Here is a 23,609-nt window from a genome sequence, read left to right on the forward strand (position 1 = left end):
TGAACACGCTCAGATCAGATGCTTCCCCGGCTCCCCCCACTGTCCCAGCCCTCGGGGAACCCACCGGGGGACGGAACATGTCTGGGTCTTACAGCGATTCTACTCAACGCAGATCAGTAGCCTTGGCCGAAGGAAAATCGATCTAATCCCCAAACTTGGTGCAAACGGCGACAGTCCAGCAAATGCCGCCTCTAAAGGGCTAGGGCTGCCTATGGCCTGGCAGTCCCAGCCCCCCAGGTAGCCCCAGCGGCCACTGTTAGGAGGGATGCTCTTGGTGGTGCTTTGCCATAGTGTGTCAAACCAATAGCAGCTTCTAATCACTGCTCCCAGCAGCATCCAGGGAGCTGGAACTAGCCCTCTGGACAGGACCCCTCGCTCCATCCTCAGGGCAACCCCATCCCCACTTCCTGTCCCGAGGAGGGGTGGGAGATCTAGTTATAAAACACTTCGTCCTCCTCCGAGAGGGAGCTGCTGTCCACATCGTGCAGGGAGTTGCTGAGCCGCTTCTGGCAGGCGCTGGTCATGCCCTCCTGCCTTCTCCCCACGCAGGCCTGCTCCTTCTCCGAGCTGTCTGCCTGGGAGCTCCCGGTCTGGGGAGAGCCGCAGGGGAGAGCCCCGGGGAAGGGGTGGATAGAGTTCCTCCTGTCCACTCCGGAGTGCACCCAGGGTATTGGGGAGGTGTGTGTGGAGGAGGAGCAGGCGGGCAGGCTGCCTTCCAGGTTGGGGCTACTTATCACCTGGGGACTCAGCAGCAGCTTCTCCTGCAGGTAGATGCTCTCCAGGTCTGAAAGCAAAGCCGGGGAGGGGAAGAGTGTTTGTGGGGACTCAGCAGGGCAGGCTACTGTCAGCTGGCAGGGCCTGGAGAACGGGCAAGGTCAACACTTTCGGGAGTGGCCACCAATCCTGGGTGCCCAGCTTGAGACACCTGATTCCTTGAGGCACTGATCACCCGCAGCTCCAGCTGGAGTTGCTGGGTCCTCGGTCCATCCAGGGCCCCAGTCCTGCCCTCCGCTCTGGGTGTCACTCTGGGCTTGTGGAAGGGGATCCCCCAGGGATGCAGCATTGGCCTAGTGCAGGGGAGGGGGAGGTGGCCAGGCTGTCTCTGTGCTCCATGGCCCCAGCTGCCCAAACATCCCCCTTGGAGCAAGATGACAGACATGGAGCCAGGGATCCACACCTGACTGATGCAGGTCACCAGCAAGGATGGCCCCGAGCGACCCTCCTGAATCTGTTACATGCAGGGAGGGCTGGGGAGCACCAGGAGCCCTGCAGGGCTGCTCATGGCAGAGAGAAGGGGGAAGGTACCTTGAAGCTGTACGATCTCCTGGGAGCTGCCCCCGTAATTCATTTCCTCATCGTCTAGTGAGGACCAGGCACTCAGGGTGGCTTCGGTGATGGCAAATTGTTCAGCGACCCCTGGGCAGGACCGTGGGAAACCAAAGACAGGTTACAAGGGGAGGGGATTGATACTGGGCCGTGTCCTGAACCTGGCTACACCAAGGTAAATCTGGCATCACTGAAATCAGAGCGAATCTGGTTGAAGAACAGTGTTTGCAGGAGGAGTCTGGCTTGTCCCCTGGCAAACCAGCGCAATTCTATTGCCGGGATGTAGGAGGTCCCAGAGGGGATCCAGCCACGCTCCATCCAGTCCAGTGCCCTGTCTCCAGCCAGGACCAGCACCCTGCTCCCAGGGGGAGGCGTGATATGGGGATCCCGGTATGGAAAGTGCTGGGATCCTCTGGCTGGCAGTGAGGCTGAGGGACCTCTAGCCAGGTCAGGCCCAGGAGTCCTCTGCATGGGTTGCCATTCGGCTGACAGCTGAGGGACACGGCAAAGGCACGGGCCATTCGCCCCAAGGGATGCCCCAGTGCCCAGCCATTTGCAGTGCTCTGTCACTGCCCTTTAGGGGGCGCCGCTGTACAAGCGGAGTCGGTGCTGGTGCATTGACTGCCCCCCCCCCCGCACAGATTATCCCCTGCAGCGTCATTGGCCTAGTGGCTCCCCCCTGCCCACCCACCTGCTGCAAAGCGTGCCTCCCTCAGCTCGTCCGTGAGGTAGGAATAGTGCTCTTCCTCCATCAGCCACGGCTCGCAGCCCACCTGGGGGGCGCTCCAGCCTTTCCACTCAATGAGGTGGGCCACCCGGCCATGAGCCATGGCAGTGGGCTTGGTGATGTGGTCCTTTATGGTCTGGACTAACCCTAAAGCAGAGACAGGGGAGGAGCTGGACTGAAGTGGGCGGGATTCAGACCAGTGGGATCAACGCGTCACGACTTGGTGCTGAAGGAACATCCTGCATGACTGATCATGTCCATGCTGGGTGGGCATCTGCACTGTGGTAGCCAGCCCCCAGCCAGCCAGCCCCACTCACCACAATCCTCTCCTAAGGGGACACTACAGCAGCTGGCTTGGATATCTGCAGGGGGCTTCCCTAAGGAACTGGTAAGGAATCTAGAGGAATATTTATAAGATGTTGCTTGGTTTGGGATTGAGGGGACTTGGCAGAGCTGTGGGTGGGACCCGAGATGGAGTAGCGAGGGGCTGCAGGTCAGGATTGAGGGGCGCTGGCAGAGGTCTGGGTGGGACTCGAGATGGAGTAGCGAGGGGCTGCAGGTCAGGATTGAGGGGCGCTGGCAGAGGTCTGGGTGGGACCCGAGATGGAGTAGCGGGGGGCTGCAGGTCAGGATTGAGGGGCTCTGGCAGATCTCTGGGTGGGACCCGAGATGGAGTAGCGGGGGGCTGCAGGTCAGGATTGAGGGGCGCTGGCAGAGGTCTGGGTGGGACCCGAGATGGAGTAGCGGAGGGGTGCAGGTCAGGATTGAGGGGCGCTGGCAGAGGTCTGGGTGGGACCCGAGATGGAGTAGCGGAGGGGTGAAGGTCAGGATTGAGGGGCGCTGGCAGACGTCTGGGTGGGACCCGAGATGGAGTAGCGGGGGGCTGCAGGTCAGGATTGAGGGGCTCTGGCAGATCTCTGGGTGGGACCCGAGATGGAGTAGCGGGGGGCTGCAGGTCAGGATTGAGGGGCGCTGGCAGAGGTCTGGGTGGGACCCGAGATGGAGTAGCGGAGTGGTGCAGGTCAGGATTGAGGGGCACTGGCAGAGGTCTGGGTGGGACCCGAGATGGAGTAGCCGAGGGGTGCAGGTCAGGATTGAGGGGCGCTGGCAGATCTCTGGGTGGGACCCGAGATGGAGTAGCGGGGGGCTGCAGGTCAGGATTGAGGGGCGCTGGCAGAGGTCTGGGTGGGACCCGAGACGGAGTAGTGGGGGGCTGCAGGTCAGGATTGAGGGGCGCTGGCAGAGGTCTGGGTGGGACCCGAGACGGAGTAGCGGAGGGGTGCAGGTCAGGATTGAGGGGCGCTGGCAGAGGTCTGGGTGGGACCCGAGATGGAGTAGCGGGGGGCTGCAGGTCAGGATTGAGGGGCGCTGGCAGAGGTCTGGGTGGGACCCGAGATGGAATAGCGGGGGGCTGCAGGTCAGGATTGAGGGGCGCTGGCAGAGGTCTGGGTGGGACCCGAGATGGAGTAGCGGAGGGGTGCAGGTCAGGATTGAGGGGCGCTGGCAGAGGTCTGGGTGGGACCCGAGATGGAGTAGCGGAGGGGTGAAGGTCAGGATTGAGGGGCGCTGGCAGACGTCTGGGTGGGACCCGAGATGGAGTAGCGGGGGGCTGCAGGTCAGGATTGAGGGGCTCTGGCAGATCTCTGGGTGGGACCCGAGATGGAGTAGCGGGGGGCTGCAGGTCAGGATTGAGGGGCGCTGGCAGAGGTCTGGGTGGGACCCGAGATGGAGTAGCGGAGTGGTGCAGGTCAGGATTGAGGGGCGCTGGCAGAGGTCTGGGTGGGACCCGAGATGGAATAGCGGGGGCTGCAGGTCAGGATTGAGGGGCGCTGGCAGAGCTACTTGCAGGATGCCATGGACTGGGATAGCAGGCTGGAACTGAAGTGCACCATCGCCCCTGCCTTGTAACCTGAGACTCAGGCTCCCTTTCTGGATGGTGAAGTGCCCCTGCTTGGGCAATGTGGGGTAATGTTTTTCTCCCAGCGAAAGCGCCCCTGCAGGGCTGCGGCAGCCCTTCTCGCAGCGGTTTTTGCGTGGCTGGGGCTTGGAGCTATTTCCCCGAGGCAGCTGCAGTTTTGCATGTCTCGTTGAGCTGGGAGTTACGTGGCACTTCGCAGGGCAAGCACTGCAGCGCTCTGAGGGTGCACTGACGTGGTATCTAACCGGGACCCTCAACAGAGCACAGCAAATCATGGCATTCAAGAGGCACTAGACCCCCGCGGCTGGCTCCAGTCAGCTGACTCAGGCTCGTGGGGCTTGCGTGGCGGGGCTATCAGACTGCAGGGTAGACATTCAGCTCGGGCCCTCGTGAGGAGGGAGGCCAGCCGCGGGTGTTTAACTGCAGCGTAGACACGGGCCCGAAGATGCCACCTTGCACTACGAAGAATTTCTCCAGGGTGAAGTTAGCACTGGTGCAAGGAGCTGGTTAGGCTATTTACCATTGACCCCAGCTCAGGTACAGCACAAGCAGAGCATCTGCCTCTGGGGCTAGAGGGATAGTCAGTCTCCAGGGCTCATTCATTCGATGGCTTTTTTGCTGAGTACCAGCTCTGGTGATAGTCACCAGTTCACTAGGAACTGAACTGAGACTCCTCAAACTCATCATTCCATATGGGCCAGTCTTCAGATAGTCACTGCTCTGAATGACTTGGGCTGGATCCCAGTTTACTGGTGATAAAATTTTGGACAGCTCACCCAGGGGTGATTCCAAAGCCAACTGAAGCCCCTGAGGGAATATCTACATTGCAATTAAACGCTTAGGGCTGGCCTGTGCCAGCTGACTCGGGCTCACAGGGCTCGGACTAGGGGGCTGTTGAACTGGTTTTCCAGGCTTCTCGGACTCTGCCAGGAGCTCTTGCAGCAGGGGAAACAGGAAGAGCTGCCCATCATATGCAGTCATGGCTGAGAAAGAAGCCACTTTTATAAATCCGAGGAAAGGGCAGTGGCTAGAGCATTGGCCACACCTCTGGATGGCCCTTGCCCCACCTGAATTGGGGAAGCAGATAATAAAAGCCTGCAGCTGCTTTCTCTGTAGTGTGATGTGCTTGTTTAGGAGACCAGCTGGCCCAGCCCTAAGTGGATAGAGGAAGAGGCTAAGCATCTCTCCCATGCTAGCCAGTCCCCCTTGATCATTAGCTCCTGCTACTTTGCTAAAAATCACAATTTCTGTTTATCATAAAATTCACTGTGGTTTCTCCCCCTTGCTAAGCCAATAGGAAGCTCCCCGTGGTCTCATGGGATTTCCAGGTGCTCTGGGTCCTGAAGACCTGAACCCTGGTCACAGTGCTGCCCCCGGCATTGCCCCAGCTGTGAGCAGTGTTCCCCCAAATCTGTCTGCTCTGGGTCATCTCCTGAGCAGGTTCTGTCTGTTGTGCTAATTGATGACAGTAGAACATAGTCGCAGCGGGAGGCCATGGCAGGAGAGGCGACTGCCAGGGAGCCAGGGCCAGTCCCATGGAGGGCTCTGGAGACCTTGAACCAGACTCTGTGTTCAGGAGGGAGACGGGCTGCTGTATTTTGTATCATCTGGGGCTTTGTCGGGGCATGTGGCTCCATTCCTAGATACAATGAACTGCAGCGCTCAGGCCTAGAGGTCGGGAATGTAGGGGTCAATGTGGCCAAGTCTGTGTCTGGTGGGATGGGGCATAATCTCCTGGCCAGCTGTAGACGGGGAAGGGCATTATTTTGCCACCCTGGTCATCTGGGGTCTGACAACATCCAGGGGCAGCTGTGCAATCACCTGAGGCCAGGTGTCCCCAGTAGAGGGGGATGATAGAGAAGACGCTAGATCCCCCTTTCCACCACATCCCCTCAGCCACTTGGGCCAGCTTTACCCACCGCTTGCCATCCAGGTGCTGCCCTTGGCTGGGCACGGAGAGACTCGGGTATTGTGTCCGGGCTGCCCTACCAGCTCCCCGAATGGCTCCATGTAGCTGTTGAGTAGGGTGTGGAGGCGGGTTGGGACTGAGGGGCACCAGCCGCGCTGGATGGGAGCCTGGACTGGGCTGGGAGGGTTTTGGAGGCAAACAAACAGATACCCGTGATGCTCCGAGGGGATGGACCGGAGCCATGTCTGCCCCCTCTCCCACCCCATGCCGTGCTCCGAGCAGAATCGTCCTGTCCCTTTCTCCTCGGTGGCTCTGGGAGCTGGGCCTGGGCAGGCAGCCTGGGGGATGATTCCAGCACTGTCGGCCTTGTGGAGAAAAGAGAATCAGGCCAGCAGGGCCAGCCAGCTGGCGGTTTCCATGGAAACAAACGCCTTATTAATCTCCACTACACACAATTAATTACGCCGGGGGGAGGGACGGTCGCAACGGTCACGGCTGCTGCTGAAAGCAGATAAACTCCCTTCCCTCTCCAGTGCAGAGGCAATCAGAGCCGCTCAGCCTGGCCTGTGGGGTCCGGCTGGTCTCTGGCCTGGGGAGGAGGCTGCTTGTTGTTATGGGCAGCGCTAGCTTCTTGCAAGAGCCATGGGCAGATCTGAGATCTGAAAGGTGTGATGGCATGGACCAGAGGATTTGGATGGCTCTACCCAGACCGAGCAGTGGCCCTACCCCTACAGAACTAAGGACGCTTTAGTCTCGTCAGCCTTCGAGGTCAGGACGTAGCGGCTCTCCATGCGGTAACACAAGGCGGGGTGGTCTGTGCTAGCCAGTCTGGGAGTCAGAGAGGCTTGCAGGGGCTGTGTGTATCCAGCAGCCTTGCTAAAGAATCCCCTTTCTGTTCCCCGGAGCCAAGGCATGGCTCTTGTCTAGCCCGAGGCCCGATCCGGCGGGATGATGGGTGCCTGGGCCCTGGACATCCCCTCAGTGGGGGTGGGATCAGGCCCCTTCTGGGATCAGGCCCTAGCTCTAGCAGACCAGCTTGGCTACTGGCTGCTCCATTTGAATGAAGAATGAGGAGACCCCTTCAGGCAAACCTGAATCACCATGACTGCTCTGTCAGAAAGCTCCTCTGAGACCGGGATTCACCCCTGCCGACAACACGGGGGGCAGAGAAGCCCTGCTGGATCTCGGCTGGAAGGCTGGCCTGGCTGCCCCGTCCTGCATGTTTGCACCAGCGCTCCTCTGGGAGGCTGTGCTACGCCCGTCATGCCAACCTGGGGCTCAGGGGTGACGGAGCCTGGTGGGAGGGAGGGATGGTCTTTACCTACCCACCAGAGAGGAGGTCGCCAGGGCTGTGATGTTGTAGCCGCTGGAGCCGGATTTGGAATTGGAGAGGATCCCACTGGATGTCTTGAAACATTTCTGCAGAGGGAGGAGAAACGCAAAGGCTGGCAAGACAGGCTGGGTCAGCGGGTACCCTCAGCCAGCCCCATCTCTAAGAGAGGGGACCCATGCAGGCCATGGGCACTCAGGACTCATGATACGAGATGGGTGGCATTCTGCTGTGGACTCGTGAGGGGGGCTTGTGTGACCATGTCTAGTGCCCTCTGCTGCTGCAAACGTGGTTGCAGAAGTCCACGTGCTTGTAACTCCAGGGGCAACTGTAGTTAATCACAGGTTTCAGAGTAGCAGCCGTGTTAGTCTGTATCCGCAAAAAGCCACAAGTCCTCCTTTTCTTTTTGTAGTTAATCATGGTCATTATGGGGTGAACTGGGTTACACAGAGTACTATGGGATGGAGCCACGCTCCATACCTCCCTTACTTTCTGATTTAGTCTGGCTTAGTTCCCCCCCCCCGCTCCTCCTCCTCATGCGCTGGTGTGTTGCAGTTAAATAAAGCAGCAAGTTCCCAGCCTGCAGGCCAGTGAGTAGACTTATCTTTGTTGCTGAGCCATTCCTCCAAAACTCAGAGATGTGGGCGGTGGGTTTTTTTGGGGGGGGGCATGCTCAGTGTCCGCCAGGAACCTCCCAGCTGTGTCCCGTCAACAGGGCTGGTTCTACACCCGCTGGCACGGAGTCCTGGGACGGCAAGGGTCTGCAGGACCTTACTATCCCATGAAAGCCCACTGGTCCCATTCACTGTAAGGACCCTGTGCCGGCCTTTTGGCCCACCAGAGCCTCCGCATCCCCGCTTTAGCTGAGCAAAGGCCAGGTGATGTGATCACCTTGAACCTACCCCCTCCACTTGCCACAGTTTTCCAGGGACTTCCAACCTGGACAACCTCCCCCAAAAAGCACAGCTTCTGGCATGGCAGCCACCACATGCATCCACTAGGGGGCACCACTTCAGCCACCCCCTGCCCTGCATTCTCCCAGGAGCTCAGCCGAGGGTTCCCAGACTGTAGAAGCAGAAAATACCCTCAGGGCCACCCAACCCACACTGACCTGCAGAGGGTCCCAGCAGAAATCCATCTGGTTTTCCTAAAATACAGGGGAGGAAATGAATTAAAACCGGTGCCAAACCCAGGGCTCCCCAGCCACAGCCCCCCTTTTGTTGCAGATTTGTCACAGGCTGGAGGGGAAACCGAGATTCCTGTAGCCCAATGCAGCTCTCTGGGGAGGGGACGGTCTTCTCTGTACAGCACCTAACACAGTGGCTCCTTCTGTCCTTCTTCATCCTGGCTTGTTTTATTCATTCCCCTCCTGTCCCCATTCCCTTGTTCTCCACTCCAGCAAGTCACTGCTTTTGTCTTGTTTTCCTCCTTAACCCGGGTTTGCAAGTGCTACTGTGATAAAATTATTATTAAACAGCTGCCCTTCCCTCTCTGTGGGGCTCTGGGGTGAGACCTTGGGGAGCCCAAGCAGTGTCAGTTCTATGCGTCCTCGCTCTCTTCTCTGCTCATGACCCCTTCCCCTCCCCTGTGCATCCTCTGGCTAAACGCTGGACCAGGAGTGCAGCCGCCCGCCCAGATCAGCCAGCAGGGTCTCCCCCCACACTCTCCTCTCCCCTGGGGCTCAGGGATGGTTTGAGTGTCTCTGAACCCCATGAACAGCCGAATTAACCTGTCCGGGGAAACGGCCCAACGGGTGTCAGGGCTTGGGGGGGTGGGCAATAGCCAAATCTCTGCCTTTTAAAACTGAAATCAGGTTCATTCAGTGAAAGTCGTGGGAGCGATTGCTGCTGCTGTGCCGGGTCACTGCTGGGATGAGCTTGACAGGCCTCAGTCAGCAGTGTCTTCAGTGTGGGAAGGATGGGCTTGTAGCTAAAACACTCACTGGGATGCTGTGGATTCAGTTCCCCAGCTCTGCTGCTTAACCCTGGGCAAATTACTTAATCTCTTGGAGTCTTTCTGCCAACTATAAAACGATGGCAATCATTTTCCTCGCTTCCAGGGGTGCCGGGAAGGTAAACTCCTGACTGTTTGTGAGATACTCCACATATAAGCACCTAGATAGAATCGCATTTCAACGGTCTGGCCAGGACTGTGATGAGAAATGGATAATTCTTTATTCAGACAGCTTGTCTGAAAGACACAAAGCTACACAATTCTCTAAGCGAGTGGGCGGGGAGGGGGGAACAGCAGTACAGCCTAGTGAGCAGGGCACAGGAGTGAGGTATGCCTACACTTCGAGCAGGAGATGTGCGTTCCAACTGGAGGAGACATACCCAGGCTAGCTCGGACCGACCCACCCTCATGAGTGGTGGGAGAGGCTACCTGCCCTAAGTACACATCCATCCAAGCCCCAGCTCAAAGTATGGCCATGCTCTGAGACCCAGGCTCTGTTTCTGGTTTTGCCACTGGTCAGCTGGGTGACCTTGGGCATGTAACTTCACCACCACGTGCCTCAGTTTCCCCATCTGTAAAATGGGGATAATGATACTGACCTCCTTTGTAAACCAATTTGAGATTGGCTGATGGAAAGCAGTAGGGATTATTTTTATTACAGGCATATAAGGGAGAAGATCTGAATTTGGGGATAGGTTTTTAATTACAAGATTTTTATTTTTTCCCCCACCATAAAAGTGGAATTTCCCCTCAGGAAATTACACTGGTTGGAGGTGTAGGATGGGCAGTATTCAGACCTGGACAATGGCAAATTTCAGGGGTAATGTCTGTCTAATCCATCTGGTCTTATACTGCACCCATCACCACAGGATCTGGGTGCCCTGCACACCACTGGCGAGATGGGCCTGGAATGCCCCCTTTCTACTACAACAGTTCTCACTCGCTTTTGATTCACGGCCTTAAAAATAAACAAGTATCCCACAATGCTTTGCAACTTCGGCCACAAAGGATGGTGGGCTTTGGGCTGTGGGAAGAACTAATGGGAGGTTTTCGGGTACTGTGGGTGGGGGCTGCTGGCAGGGGCCATCTGTGTAAGTTCCGGGGTATCACAGCTTAAAACTCTGGTGTGTTTCATAGACAGCATTCTGCATGAAACTGGCTTGTTCTTTCCCTCAGAGCGGGACAGCTGGACCCCCAGCTCTTTCTAAAGCAGCTCAGCGTCATTGTCTCTGTTTTACTCATGGGAAACTGAGGCACAATTTTTGCTTATTCCTAAAACATATAAACAGAAGTGGAGGTTGCTTGGTGTGGAGGTTAGATTGGGGGCTGTTTGGAACAACCTGCACAGTGCCCTAAACAGCGGCCAGTGAAAGCTTTATACCACTTCTCCCCCAGTGTTCTTTCCACACTGTTTACCCTGCAGCACATTCGTCCCTGGCACAGAGAGACTGTGTCGAGCAGTAGTAACAACACCCAGCTCTGATATGGCGCTTGTCACCGCGAATGCAGGTCAGGGTCATTAACAGATGGGGAAACTGAGGCACAGAGCAGGGAAGTGACTTGCCCAGGGTCACACAGCAGGTTAGTGCTAGAGCGAGGAATAGAACCCAAGTGTCCTGATTCCTAGGCAGGGGCCCTAGCTGCTAGACAGCACTACCTCTCTAACACCCTTTCACACTTGGTGAATGGATGGAGCGCCCTGAACCCAGAACTGGGCTGGCCAGGTAGCAGCAGCCTCCCCTGCCACGCACACAGGGTAAGGTAGTGCTGTGGGTGCTGACCTGGGGGGAAGGCTCCATGGCTTAGCTTGTCAGCTCCTTAAGACAGGGCCTGTCATTCTGTCCCGCGTTTGTAAAGCGCCTCACACAATGGGGTCCTGGGTCCTGACTGGGGATCCTGGATGTTATAATAATAATAACATGGCCTGGTCGGTGCTTGGCCTCACGGAGAGGCTGCCAATAAGCACAGGAAATACGGATCCCTGGCCACTTGGCCTTTGTCTGAGTCACCAAGCTGCTGTTACACGGGCCACTGAACAGCCCGTAGTCTATAATAGCTTTCATTCCCTCATGAACGGGTAAGCGGCTCCCCCGCCTGTAACCCATCCCTGAGTCATCCACACTACGTGCCAGCAGAATCCTCAGAGTGACCTTCTGGGCTGCAGGGAAATGTTTAACCGCCCCCCCCCCCACACACACACACACCCTCGGTGACCAGATAGCAAGTGTGAAAAATTGGGATTGGGGTGGGGGGTAATAGGTGTCTATATAAGAAAAAGCCCCAAATATCGGGACAAGTCCCTATAAAATTGGGACATCTGGTCATCCTACCAAAGCATCACAAGCCTCAAGGTTTGTTTGCCAAACAGCAACTAGAAGTCAGCTATAACAGCCACCCTCACAGATCATCAGCAGGGTTCGAACCCAGGTCCTTCAGCAGCACAGTGTAGCTCTTTGGAGCTAGTAAAGTGACTCCACTAGCTAGCAGCGGTAGTACCCTGTTCTTCTCATTGAGGCCAAGCTGCTGGAAGGGGTCACAACACATATGTTGCATATTCCTGTAGCACTTGTGATGATTGTCCTGGGGGTCTGACTCTTTGGTTACCTTGCTGTTGTCCTTCTCCAGGGCAGCTGCGGGCACTTGCTGACTGTCACGGTGAGTGGAAGGAGGGCACTGTAGGTGGCTGGCGATAGAATATTCCTTCTGAGCACTTGTGAAGAATTCTGCAACCGAAGGAGACAAGAGATGGGTGACAGAGACGTGCTGGGCCTGGTAACCCTCCTTCGGTGTCTATTTACAGGGCAGTTTTTAAAGAGATGCTTGGAAAACTGGGGATGGGGGAGATGGAAAATTTCAACTTTTTGGCCCAAAATTGAACCCCAAATCTTTCCATTTGGAAATGGTGCTGCGGTGCCTCATGGGAGTTGTAGTTCAGCTGCCTCATGTCCCCATTCTCCTCTATAGGACAGGCTCTTCAGCCAGACTACATCTCCCATGATGCACCGTGGCCTCGCATGCTGTGCCACCACAGTGCATCATGGACGCCCATGGTTCTGGTGCCCCATGGGATATGTAGTTTGATGGGGAACTTGGCCCACAGAGGTGAATGGGGATGTGAAATACCCAGCTCCCATAGGGCACTGGAGCAGCATTTCCAAATAGAAATATTTTGGTTTTCAGGTGTTCAGCTTTTTGACAAAATGTCACCATTTTCCAGGGAAAGCAGACACTTTTTGTGAAAAATTTTGTTTAGTTGAAGACCTAATTTTCCATCAAAAACAGCGTACATGGAAAATTTCCCACTAGGTGTGACAGAGTGCTAGGGTCTGAGAGCAGACCCAGGGTTCTGCTCGCTGGGGCACTAGCTAGATCCCCCTGGGCTGGATTTAACTGGGGGGATGGGTGCTCAATGGTTTAATTAGGTAGGAGGCTGATGAGCTAAAGAGAACAATCAACCTGCTAACTGACAACAGGTAAAGGCAAGGAAGGAAGTGCAAGGGGGGTGACTAGCAGAGGCTGTGGGAGACAGGATCCTGAGATCTCTGGATAGCGGGCAAAGGGGACTGTTTACTTCCCATGGCATGTTGCTGGACTGGTGGGGGAAATCCAACAAATAACACACAGGTGCTTATAAACTTGGAAGCAACCAGCCTCTTTGGGTGGTCCCGAGGGGGGAGAAGAGAGCCTGTTACACATGCCTAAGTTATGGATCAAAATATGGACATCCCAAATCTCTTGCAGTGGCTTCTATGCCACTTAATACTGTATCTTTCTATTCCCTGTGTTCCTCTCTTGCCCCTGCCAGCTGACAGCCACACGGTGCTCCACAAACATTAATGCTTCGGCCTCACAAGCCCCTTGTCAGTACTGTTATCCCCACTTTACAGACGGGAAAACTGAGGCACAGCCTGCCAGGAGTGTGCCTTGGCAGGAATGGCCACCTCCCTCCCTCCTGCCACAGTGCCCTTCAGTAATCCCAGCCCTTCCCTCAAGAGCTGACCAGGCGGTTTGTATTTTGACTTATTCTGTGTTTGTACAGCACCTCGCACCACAGGGCTGGGCCCTCTTGGCACTGCCTTAGTACAGCTAATCAATAATGATTAGAATTGACAAGCTTATTGTATTAATTAGGCTTGAAAACCGTTAATACATTTACTTAACTGGGCAGCATCGTTCCTGATGATTGCATGTTTGATGGAAAGTCTGGAATAGATCAAGCAAGTGCCGGATGTGAAAAACTCAGCACAGGTGGAAGTTCAATGCAATTAGCAAAAATGCCAAACACAAGATCCTTAGAACCAACGTCCTACGTGTCCTATAGGGAGCAAAGTCCTGGAAATATAAGAAGTCCCTCTAGTGCAAACTGAACAGCGTTGTGTGCAGGTGATAGAATCAGCAATGAAGAGAGCCTAGACCAGGCACAACTACCTACATCACTCGTGCTACAGAAGAAAGGATGGATGGATTTGGAACATTTTTACAAATGCCCAATAATGGCTCCCTAAACAGGTGTTTCTTTGGCAACCCCAGGGCAGGAGACAGAGAGGCCAACCTAGAGTGTAGAACTGATCAATGAAATTGTTTTTAATTGTTCACTTTATTAATATAACTTCATAAGTAAAGTATGATGAATGAAACTACATTCATTCATAAAACCAGGTACCCCAATAACTGGCTAATTGAGTTTCACTTTCAATCCAATTGCTGCGGAAATAGCTGAAACTTGCACTGCTTCAACATTGTAACTCTGCTCCCTGTTTGCCGTTCCTTACCCTTGTCCATGGTGTAATCCAAACTCCATTTTAACTTGTCCCAAACTCCATTTTAAAATGCTCACTTCATTTTTGCAAAACCCGGCTGTAATCTGATTAGTGTAGTTTAGATGTGGGAATGAGGTATGTATGGATGATGGAATCAACCTCCAGCCCCAGGCTGTCCTGATGAAATAAAGTGTAAACACCAAAGGCTGAAGATGCAGACAGCAGGCCTGACAAAGCAAGAAGAGTCCACCCTCAAAAGAAAAGAGCAAAAGTACAATTGAAGAAACATCAAAGCCAGGTCCCAGGCTGAAAGTCATGTCTGCAATTGACGGGTGATCAGTCACACCGGACCCAGAGGCCGCGTGACACAGCAAGACCTGTAAACTCTGGATTCAAACTAAAGCCTACAAAAAGGATGGATGAGATGGAAGACTTTGGAGGGTAACATTCTGCTGCCAACATGGAAGGGCATCGGTGCATGCCCAACAGAAACCCAGCCCTTCCTTGTTCTCGGCTTTCCTGGCCAGTTAGCCGCCACAAGCTACGAACCCTACGAAAGCTACGAAAGCTACGAAAGCTACAAATTTTGGGATGTATAAGTAGGGGCATAGCGAGCAGATCGAGGGACGTGATCGTTCCCCTCTATTCGACATTGGTGAGGCCTCATCTGGAGTACTGTGTCCAGTTTTGGGCCCCACACTTCAAGAAGGATGTGGAGAAATTGGAGAGAGTCCAGCGAAGGGCAACAAAAATGATTAGGGGACTGGAACACATGAGTTATGAGGAGAGGCTGAGGGAGCTGGGATTGTTTAGCCTGCAGAAGAGAAGAATGAGGGGGGATTTGATAGCTGCTTTCAACTACCTGAAAGGGGGTTCCAAAGAGGATGGCTCTAGACTGTTCTCAATGGTAGCAGATGACAGAACGAGGAGTAATGGGCTCAAGTTGCAGTGGGGGAGGTTTAGATTGGATATTAGGAAAAACTTTTTCACTAGGAGGGTGGTGAAACACTGGAATGCGTTACCTAGGGAGGTGGTAGAATCTCCTTCCTTAGAGGTTTTTAAGGTCAGGCTTGACAAAGCCCTGGCTGGGATGATTTAACTGGGAATTGGTCCTGCTTTGAGCAGGGGGTTGGATTAGATGACCTTCTGGGGTCCCTTCCAACCCTGATATTCTATGATTCTATGATTCTATGATTCTAACCCAAGCCACGAATTCAAGCTACATTCAGGACTGGTAACTATCCAGCAGCTGCAGAACATTTGATGTGTGTGTGTGTGTGTGTGTGTATACATAGGTATTAGATATGAGTTATTGGTCTTAAATCCAATTGTGTTATTATAATAAACGAGACCTCTTGTCTTGTCCCCTAGAACGATCCTGTGCAGTTTTGTCTGTATAACAAGAGCACCCGCATAGCACGATAATGGCTGAAGGAATGTTATTGCACCCAAATATAAAAGTGATCGGAAAATGAGCCCAGGATGGGAGTAATTGGGCTGTTTGCCTGATGCACCTAATCGTGTGGGCAGGCTGATGATGATGAGAAAACACCTGCCCTTAAAGCTCTGGGAGCTAGGACAGCAATTGACACACCTGGTCCATACAACAGATACATCAGGTACAACTCCGACCCATGTAGCCACACGCCAGGGCAATCAAATAGAGGAGAATTACCCGAGCCCACTTAGACAGCTCCCAGCCATCGCTAATTCCATCCCCAAAGGCCAAGAAAGCCCATGCACCCACCACGATTCCCTGCACATCAATGCATTTGCAATAGTTTGGACCAAGAGGAGAACAAATTTTAAAGTCGAGAGCCCTTCGTGGGAAATGCCAGGCGCCAGCTCTCGCTGTAAAGCAGTGTTTGTGGCCCACAAAATAAATTGCACAGCCAGGCAAGCAGCAGGAAAAGCTCAGGAAGACAGGCAGGGAGGTGAAGTGTAACAGAGATGGGCAAAAGCCATTGCAAGAGCCTGCGCTCTTCAAGGTGACCTGCGTTAGGAGATATAATTGGGCCCTGAGCCCTCTAATGCTGGGATGGACACAAGGCCTGGAAGACAGCTTTGGATTTTTCCTGCTTGGTGCTTATTTTGCATTCCAAATTCGGGTCTTGCCTACTCTAGGTTTCCAGGGCGACACTAGGTCTGGTTGGAGACCTGGTCAGATCCGAGCCTCAGGAGTGTCATGCGAGTAAAAGCTGATTAACAGAGGGAGAGGGAGGTGATTTTGTTCAGACTCTTTAAACCGGTTGGCTTTGCTTTGTGGCAAACAGGCATTTGAGTCAAACGCATGGCAAACGCTTGGGAACAAGCGCATCTTTGCTAAAGCTCTGACACCTTCTCTGCTGCAATTAAAGACCGAAGAGCGCTGACAGCTTCCGTCTCCAGGATCTCCAAGGAGCGCTCCAGCAGAACCAGAGACGAGCAGACATTTCAAAGGGACAGAGTTTAATCATCCTCAGGAAGCAAAAAGGCCACAACTACGTCCCCTTCTCTCTTCACAAGGCCCCTGGGAGCAGTCTGTATTCAGCATTAGCATGGGGCAGGGCTTTGTGCTGCCTTGTCCTTCCCCAGCAATGCTCATCAACGTCTGAGTGCACAACCAGTTTTGCCTCCGTCCCCACCGGCCGTGCGCTCCCAGGGATTTGCTAGGGAGAGGATCGGCTAAGGATGTACACTCTCCACAGCATGGTCCTGTGCTCCTACCCCAGCGAGTGTGGCGTGTTCAGAGAGCGTTGTGGGGCTGCAGCTATCCAGCCCGGGAAACTAGCAGAGCTGCTGATGGACCCGGCTGACAGTGCTGAGCCTGGAAAAGGGAGCCCATGGCCCTGTTCTCTTCCACCCTCATCCACCTGCTCAGGGAAGGTGTCCCCTACTCCCGGACCCGCACTCCACCCCAGCCAGCTCAGAAGGCACCTTCTCCACATCTGCCCCTGTTATGATCTCTGTCTCACCTTTGCTGTGCCTGGTGCTCTGCAGGCCAATGCAAGAAGACAAGCTCCCTGCTCTGATGAACTTCGGATCTGTGAGGCCTCGCAAACTCCTACACCCCCGTCCCATGACTGCCTGATGGGAGCAGCCCCCATTGCATCCGTTGGGATTAGCTCACAGAAGTAAACATGACACCGCCGGAGTGAGCATCTGCATGCTCAGCCCCTTAGGGTGCAGAGAGGCGAAGCAGTGCAGGCAGGTGCAGCGTTGCCAACTCTAGTGATTTTTGTCACGAGTCTCATGATAATTATTGTTTCCCGTAAAGCCCCAGCTCCTGGAGTCAGGTGGATCTGTGATGATTTCAGCCTTCATTCTTAAAGAAAAAGTACGTTTCTAGCACTCATGGCTGCGAAAAAAGCTTCAAAATGTGACCCCTAAAGGCTCAAAAGCAGAAGGCAAATAAAAAGAGCTCCAAATCTATTATTTTTATATAATCTCATGATTTTCAAACCATGATTTCTGGTGAGCCTGACGCGTGATTTTTCAACCTCTGGGGTTGGCCCTCCTGTAGGTGTAGACATACCTGCCCTAGCTTTGTGATCTAGCCAGCAGGGCCCCGAAATGTGAGTATGTATCCGGAGTTCCAACCAGGCTGTCCCAGAGCCCCTGCTGCTACATCTTCATGGCTATTTTCAGCCGTGCTAGGCAGATCAAAGCTATGGCGACCTACGCTGCAATCGCACCTCTGATTATGGGGTCGACGTACCCTATGTTTGACAACTCTGGCCGTGTGCATGATGCACACGAGGGCCAGGCGCTCATGGATGCAACAGGGAAGGCCTTGGCTTGTCTAGACTTGGGTTTGGAAGGCATTAGCTCACATGGGGTAGGCTTTAACTCAGCCAGTTTAAAACACGTTGACGGCACATTGCCTTGTTAACACATTAGCTAACACCTTCCTGACCCTAGTCTAGACAGGACCTCGGTCTATATATGAACCTGTGTGTACCCTTCTACATAGGGAACCTAGGCAGGCTTAGAACAACTCTCCGTGCTGGGATTTGGCCAGGGCATGGTGGTCCAAGCTACAATGACACATGAAGCCACCTAGAGTCAGTAAGACACTGTTCAGAGCAAACCCTGCCCTGCAACCTGCTGCATTTTCCATCTGATTTCAACATCTGCCTCATAGGGTGACCAGATGTCCCATTTTTAAAGGGACAGTCCCGTTTTTTGGGACTTTTTTTTATATAGGTGCCTATTACCCCTCACCCCCTGTCCCATTTTTTCACAGTTGCTATCTGGTCACCCTACCTCATACCTTAAAAATCTCATCCGCTTTGAGAACCTGGTGGGCGGCCGCCTTGCCTTTCACAGCTGATTTTATGTATTTTATCCCCAGTTCCTGAGAAGCCATTGGCACTTCCTCCTAGAAACCATGTTCTCATGCCCAGCTGCCCCCTTGGCACCTGCTTTCAACTCTGGGCCCTTGCCTGCCCCGCTGAAACCCTGGAAGCTTCCTCAGCGGGAAGCCCTTGTCCTCCCTCAGACAGTGCAGCCCTTTCACAGCTTTGACTCTGATGCTCCCAGCTGCCTGACAGTGGGGAGGAATATAATGGATGCAGGAAATTAGCTTTCAAGTGTGATTCTGCTCAGAGACATGCCTTGATATAAAGGGTTTTGTGAGGCTCCATGTTTATTTGTCCTCAAAGGTACTTTGGAAAATTTCAGGCACCTCAATACCTTTGCGGATCTAGGGCTCGGTGACTCCAGACCAAATGTGTCCCCTTTCTGAGTAAAGAGATGAGGTCTTTCTAGCTGCCGGCCCTGCAAACTCCTGCCGGGCTCTGAGAGTCACGCTGGGGGTTCTCATCCTTCTCCCCAACCATCGCCAGTTGCAAAGGGTTAGCTGGCAAATTCTACACCCAGGCAGCCCCCTTGTCTTGAATGGGTTTGCACAGATGGGGCTGATAGGAATAGAGTGGCCAGCTCTGTGGATGAAGTGGGAGGCAGAATTGAATCCAGCTCCCCCTGTGCTGGCTCCTGCAGGGCGAATGAGAGCAAAATGTGGTTGTGTCCCTGAAGCGAACAGGTGGGAGTGGCAATGCACACGGGGCGGGAGTCTTGATCGCCCTACGCCTCATGCACTGCAGCAAAGTGGTTGTGAATGGCTCCCATATGCAAATGGTCAAAACCACCTTGGTCCTGCAAGTGGTTCAGTCATCTGGAAACTGGTGAAGTCTGAACAGATCAGGACTCCTTGAACCACCTCAAACGGGGTCCATGTGATGGCTCTCTAAGCAGCTTAGCTGAATTGGGTTTTTTATTAGTATTTATTATTTGTATTTTCATAGCAGGGCCCCACTGTGCTAGGCGCTCTACAAACACAGGAAATCTCCCCAGTGGAGATGGTATCTTGCAATAAAGTCACCCACTCTGGAAAACACGTCAGAGAGGAAGGGGAGAATTTCTCAATTCTGGGAGCACAAACTCAGGACTGGGCTTTTGGAGATCTGGGGTCTAGTCCCAATTCTGCTGCTGGGTGACCTTGGGCAAGTCTCACCCCTGCTCTGTACCTCAGTTTTCCCATCTGTAAAATGGGATAATAAGACTGCCGTCCTGTGTACCGTGCCTGGAGATCTATTGGTGAAAAGTGCTAGCTAAGAAGTAGGTGTTATGAAGCTTACTTAATTTTTATGCCAAATCTCTTTTCCAGCTTCTGGCCCCCTGTATAGCCTGGCTCCTTGTGGCACAGCTGAGAACACCATGCTGTGTGTATTATCAGTCCCTTTCCATGGCTCCTTTGCAAGCTGCACCTTGCAGCCCGTGATAACGAGCCTGCTAGAGCTCTCCCTTTCCCCATCCTTCTCCCCAGCAACTAATCTCCCCCCAGACTCCCAGCGGGCAGAGCCCTAGCTGCCTGGCACATGTCCACCTAACAGGCTCTGCAGACAGTAATATTATTAAGTGTAACTGACGGTTCTGGGTGGTGAGTCATAGACACAAGTACAGTGTGCCACTCCTGCCCAGCCTCACAAGGCCACATCTAGGGAAGGATGCCACAGGCTGACGCTAACGGCCCTCGGAGAACAAAATTCCTCTTCTCTACAGATATTTATAGTGAGTGTATAGGGGGTGTATATGCACAGTGCCGTGGGGTCTGGTGCAAACCAGGGGCATTTCAAAGGCTTTGCTTCTCCATAAGCAGTCTCTCCTCTGCAGGTTTCGGCAGCACTTAAGGCTTTTGTGTACACACACACACATCTATAACTATATAAGTGTGCCTGGATCTGGTTAAAAGAGAAACTGGAGCTTTCCAAATGGAGTGGAAGCATTTAAACATCCAGCTCCCCCTGGAGTTGAACCGCACCAGATCTAATCCATCTGCTCTGATGTGGGTGGGTGGGTGTGAAATTAGAAGTGTCTGTAACAACCACCCACTAAAAGGAATTGCAAAATGTTGGTGTTTTGGGATTATGTAAAAGAAAAATTGGGTTGGCTTTCCTTCTTCTTTGGGCCAGTGTTGATCTGGGTGGATTTGCATTTTCTGAAATCCCGTTGTAACTGGAAAAGTGGACTATTTTTATCAGGCTGGTTATTGTCATTGAATTCTGTGAGTCTGACCTGAGATTGGGACTCTTAGGGGTGTCCTACCCCTGGTAGCATGACAGAGATGTAGATCTCAAAGGAGATCAGTAGCATTGCCTCCATTTTACAGGTGGGGAAACTGAGGTACAATAAGGGGCAATGACTTGCCCCAGGTCACCCAGTAGAACCACGACTAGAACCCTGGTATCCTGAAGTGCAGTCTAGCACTCTGTCCACTAGGCCACATTGCCTCCCTTAAACTTACACCACTTAAGTGACTCACAGATATTTACAGTTTTCCCCTCACGATGCTCCTGGGAGGCTCAGTGCGAGTGTGGACCCTTTTGTCCTTGTCACCCAGGGCCACCTGGAGCTGAGGCCCTATCAAGAATCCTGGTGTGATAGGACCATGCCAGCAGCCAAGAGCGAGCTGTCCCCTTGCTGCCTTGAAAGCAAAGGAGGACACGCGCTGAGACATACAGCCATGCAAAAGCCCGGCCACGCGGACTGTTTGTACCTGCACCGTTTGGCTGTGAAGATCCTGAGGGATTCATCCAACATACGTGACTCAAGGGAAACTGACAATGGCTCCGTGGGAGGCATGGCTGGCTTCCATGTCACTCTCAGGGCTAGGCTGATCTTGATGTGCAGCCCTCACAGTGTAAGATGATGTGTGCAGTGACAAGGGCCTGTCTCGGCCTAGCTGTGCGTTCGGGGCCACGTTGTCAAAAGAACTCCACAGGCGTGGAGAATCTGGCTGATGGAGCTCTCTGGAGAATCTGGCCCTGGTCTGATTTGGCTCCAGTGTCTCCTGGACTTTGTAACAGGCCTTTCACCTCTAGTTTGAATTCAGATCAACTCAGTCATGACTTAAAAGCTGGCGCTATCTCAAGGCTGGCGTGGCATGAGTGTTCCCACGAGACTGATTTCCACGCCCTACATATCACCTGCACAACCGGCAGCCTGCAGGAGAGAAGCCAAGTCCCTGAGTGGGCCCCGCCCTCACCAGTGGCTGCCTCTGGGTTGGCAAGGGCGTGTTGGCAGAGGAGGGTGCAGGGCATAGCTGCACAGGTGTTGTAGCTAAGCAGAATTCCCTATTGCTACAGGCCTGTCACCTGTACTGGCTGCTTTTCCCCCCACACCTCTTCCTCTAAGCCCTTCCCATCCCAATACCACAAGGGCCCAAGACCTCCCCATCAACCTCCCCGTGATCGTCCATCAGTCCAGGAGGAGGGAGCTGGATGGGGAGGTCTCTGCCAGTGGGAGCCTTTCTCCAGCCCCTCGTCCATCCAGGCAGGGTTCCTATGCGCAGCATCCACTTTCTGCTTGGCCTCCTTCTTGGCATGGTGGGTGCAAGTGTCCTCAGCTCCGTGTCCCCTTCTGGATCCCTTGCTTTGCCCCTGTGACTTGTTTCGCCATCCCGGTTTGTTCATTTGTTGTGCCCAGTATTCAGCTGATTTCTGGGCCCTGGGGTCCCTCCCTTGCCTGAGGGCCTTCCGTTGCTTTGATGGGCTCTGCCCACCAGTCCCAATCACCAAAGAGGCTCCAACCTTTCACCAACACCCGACTCACTTTAAAAAGCAGCCCAGTAATACATGGGGAAAACATGCCGACACCGGCTTTCCTTGTGCATTATACAGTCTCAAAGACCCAAGGTCTTCACCACTGGTTCTTATTGGCACAGGGAGGCTAGTCCCAGTGTGCAGCTGGATATAGTCCCCTCCTCCATGGCGATGTGCACTGCTGGACCATTAGAGCACTGTACCCCAGAGGTGGCTGCATTTTGGCGTGGGATGAAACAATCATTACAAATTGCTTTGCAATGCAGCTTTTAGGATGAAAGCCTCTGTTATAAGGGAATATTTCCTTAGAAAAATATGACTCTCTGGGCTGAATTCAACACAAGTTGCACATGGAAGCTGAGAACTGGCCAGGGTTTGTGGGACTAGAACCCAGAACCCTGTCTCCCCTGTTGTAACCCCATACCCAGGTTGCTTCAGGGCTGTTTTACCATCTGAAATCACCCTGGGGAATGCATCGGAGAGTCTGGGCCCAATTCTAATCCTATGTATGCTGGCATAAATCAGGAGTAATCCCACCAATCTCAATGGACTCACACTGGTGCAAACAATTGGGACCTCTAGCTTGATGATGCTCGCTTCCGTCAGTCTTCCCACCTAGCACCAAATGCCTCCCTTTATTGCCTGCTCCTCCCTGAGTGACTGTCCTAGAGACGTGGCAAGTTGTCACTGCCCTGGGGTTGGAAGACAAGTGCCTGACTGTCTGCATGCAGCAAGCCAGGAGCTGCCGTGGCAGAGTCTCTGTCTCATCCTGGCTGTGCAGGGCAGGGCTTGACCGAGATGCCAGGAGGCTGGGGTTTGGGAGGGGGAGATTGGGAGTTTGATGCGGGTCAGACCAGGGCTCCATTCAGACAGTGGCTGGAAACAAAGGTGCAAGAAACCCCCTAGTGGACACAGATGGAATAACCTGCCTTTAGGGGAGGTTTCTGCCTGACCCATCTCAGTTAGTGTCCTGTTTATGCCCTGGAGCATGGGGATTTTTACCGAGTACGTGAGTGAAGCTCTAGCCAGTGTCCGAGGGGAGCCTTGTAGTAAAGGCAAAAGCTAAATGCCCCACCCCCAGGTCTGCCCCCCCAGCCAACAGCCCTCAGCTAGCAGGGAATAAAGCCATTCCCTTCCTCCTTGTCCTGAGTCTCTGTTACATTCAGTAACACCCCCCCACACAAAAACACACACACGTCCAAGGGACTGGCTGGCAAGGCGGGGCATGGGCAGACCCCCATGGGGAGGCAGACACTAAGTAAACAATCCTTGGGCTGGAGAGCAGCTGCCTTTGGATGGCAGGTGCGAGTCGGCGGCTCTCTCCCCTCCCCCTCTCCTTCCAGCCCTGGCTGGCTCAGCCCCCCTGCCCCACCCCTCCCTCCGCGGTGGATGGCACTCACCTTGGGACACGCAGGACCCCATCATGCGGGGCTCCTCTTCAGCCCCCTCTTGGACAGCTGGAGGCTCATCTCTTCTCTCCCCAGCTCATCTGTTCCCAAGCCAGCTCTGTAGCCTGCCCAAGGTGCGGACAGAAGACCCACCTCCCCCCCAAAACCCCCCCGGTTGAATTTTTTCCTCCTCGGCGCTCACTTCCTCCTCCTCCCC

General features: G+C 53.9%; 1 protein-coding gene across 3 annotated transcripts; it reads right to left on the reverse strand.

The window, feature by feature from the left end:
* Window positions 1–127: 127 nt before the first annotated feature.
* On the reverse strand, window positions 128–23,548 carry FAM131C (family with sequence similarity 131 member C). 3 transcript variants are annotated; one of them, XM_073317002.1, is made up of 7 exons: window positions 23,405–23,548; window positions 11,768–11,886; window positions 8,322–8,357; window positions 7,206–7,299; window positions 2,018–2,200; window positions 1,306–1,416; window positions 128–784 (listed from the first exon to the last, which is right to left on the reverse strand). In XM_073317002.1, exons 1-7 carry the CDS (start codon window positions 23,427–23,429, stop codon window positions 432–434), a joined length of 921 nt encoding a protein of 306 aa, XP_073173103.1. In that variant the 5' UTR covers window positions 23,430–23,548; the 3' UTR covers window positions 128–431. The 3 variants fall into 3 exon arrangements, with proteins under 3 accessions (XP_073173103.1, XP_073173104.1, XP_073173102.1); XM_073317003.1 differs by lacking the exon at window positions 2,018–2,200; XM_073317001.1 differs by lacking the exons at window positions 11,768–11,886; window positions 23,405–23,548 and having other exon boundaries at window positions 7,210–7,299; window positions 8,322–8,880.
* Between the last annotated feature and the right edge of the window lie 61 nt (window positions 23,549–23,609).

Source organism: Lepidochelys kempii, chromosome 18, assembly GCF_965140265.1.
Source record: "Lepidochelys kempii isolate rLepKem1 chromosome 18, rLepKem1.hap2, whole genome shotgun sequence".
In the NCBI taxonomy this organism is placed as follows: domain Eukaryota; kingdom Metazoa; phylum Chordata; order Testudines; family Cheloniidae; genus Lepidochelys; species Lepidochelys kempii.

Coding starts and splice junctions, on each gene's coding strand:
- FAM131C (XM_073317001.1), bottom strand. CDS start 8,553: ATGAAGAAGGACAGAAGGAGCCACTGTGTTAGGTGCTGTACAGAGAAG. Junction 2,201..7,209: donor CCCTGGCGACCTCCTCTCTG/GTGGGTAGGTAA, acceptor TCTCTGCTTTAG/GGTTAGTCCAGACCATAAAG. Junction 1,417..2,017: donor GGAGGCACGCTTTGCAGCAG/GTGGGTGGGCAG, acceptor GGTCCTGCCCAG/GGGTCGCTGAACAATTTGCC.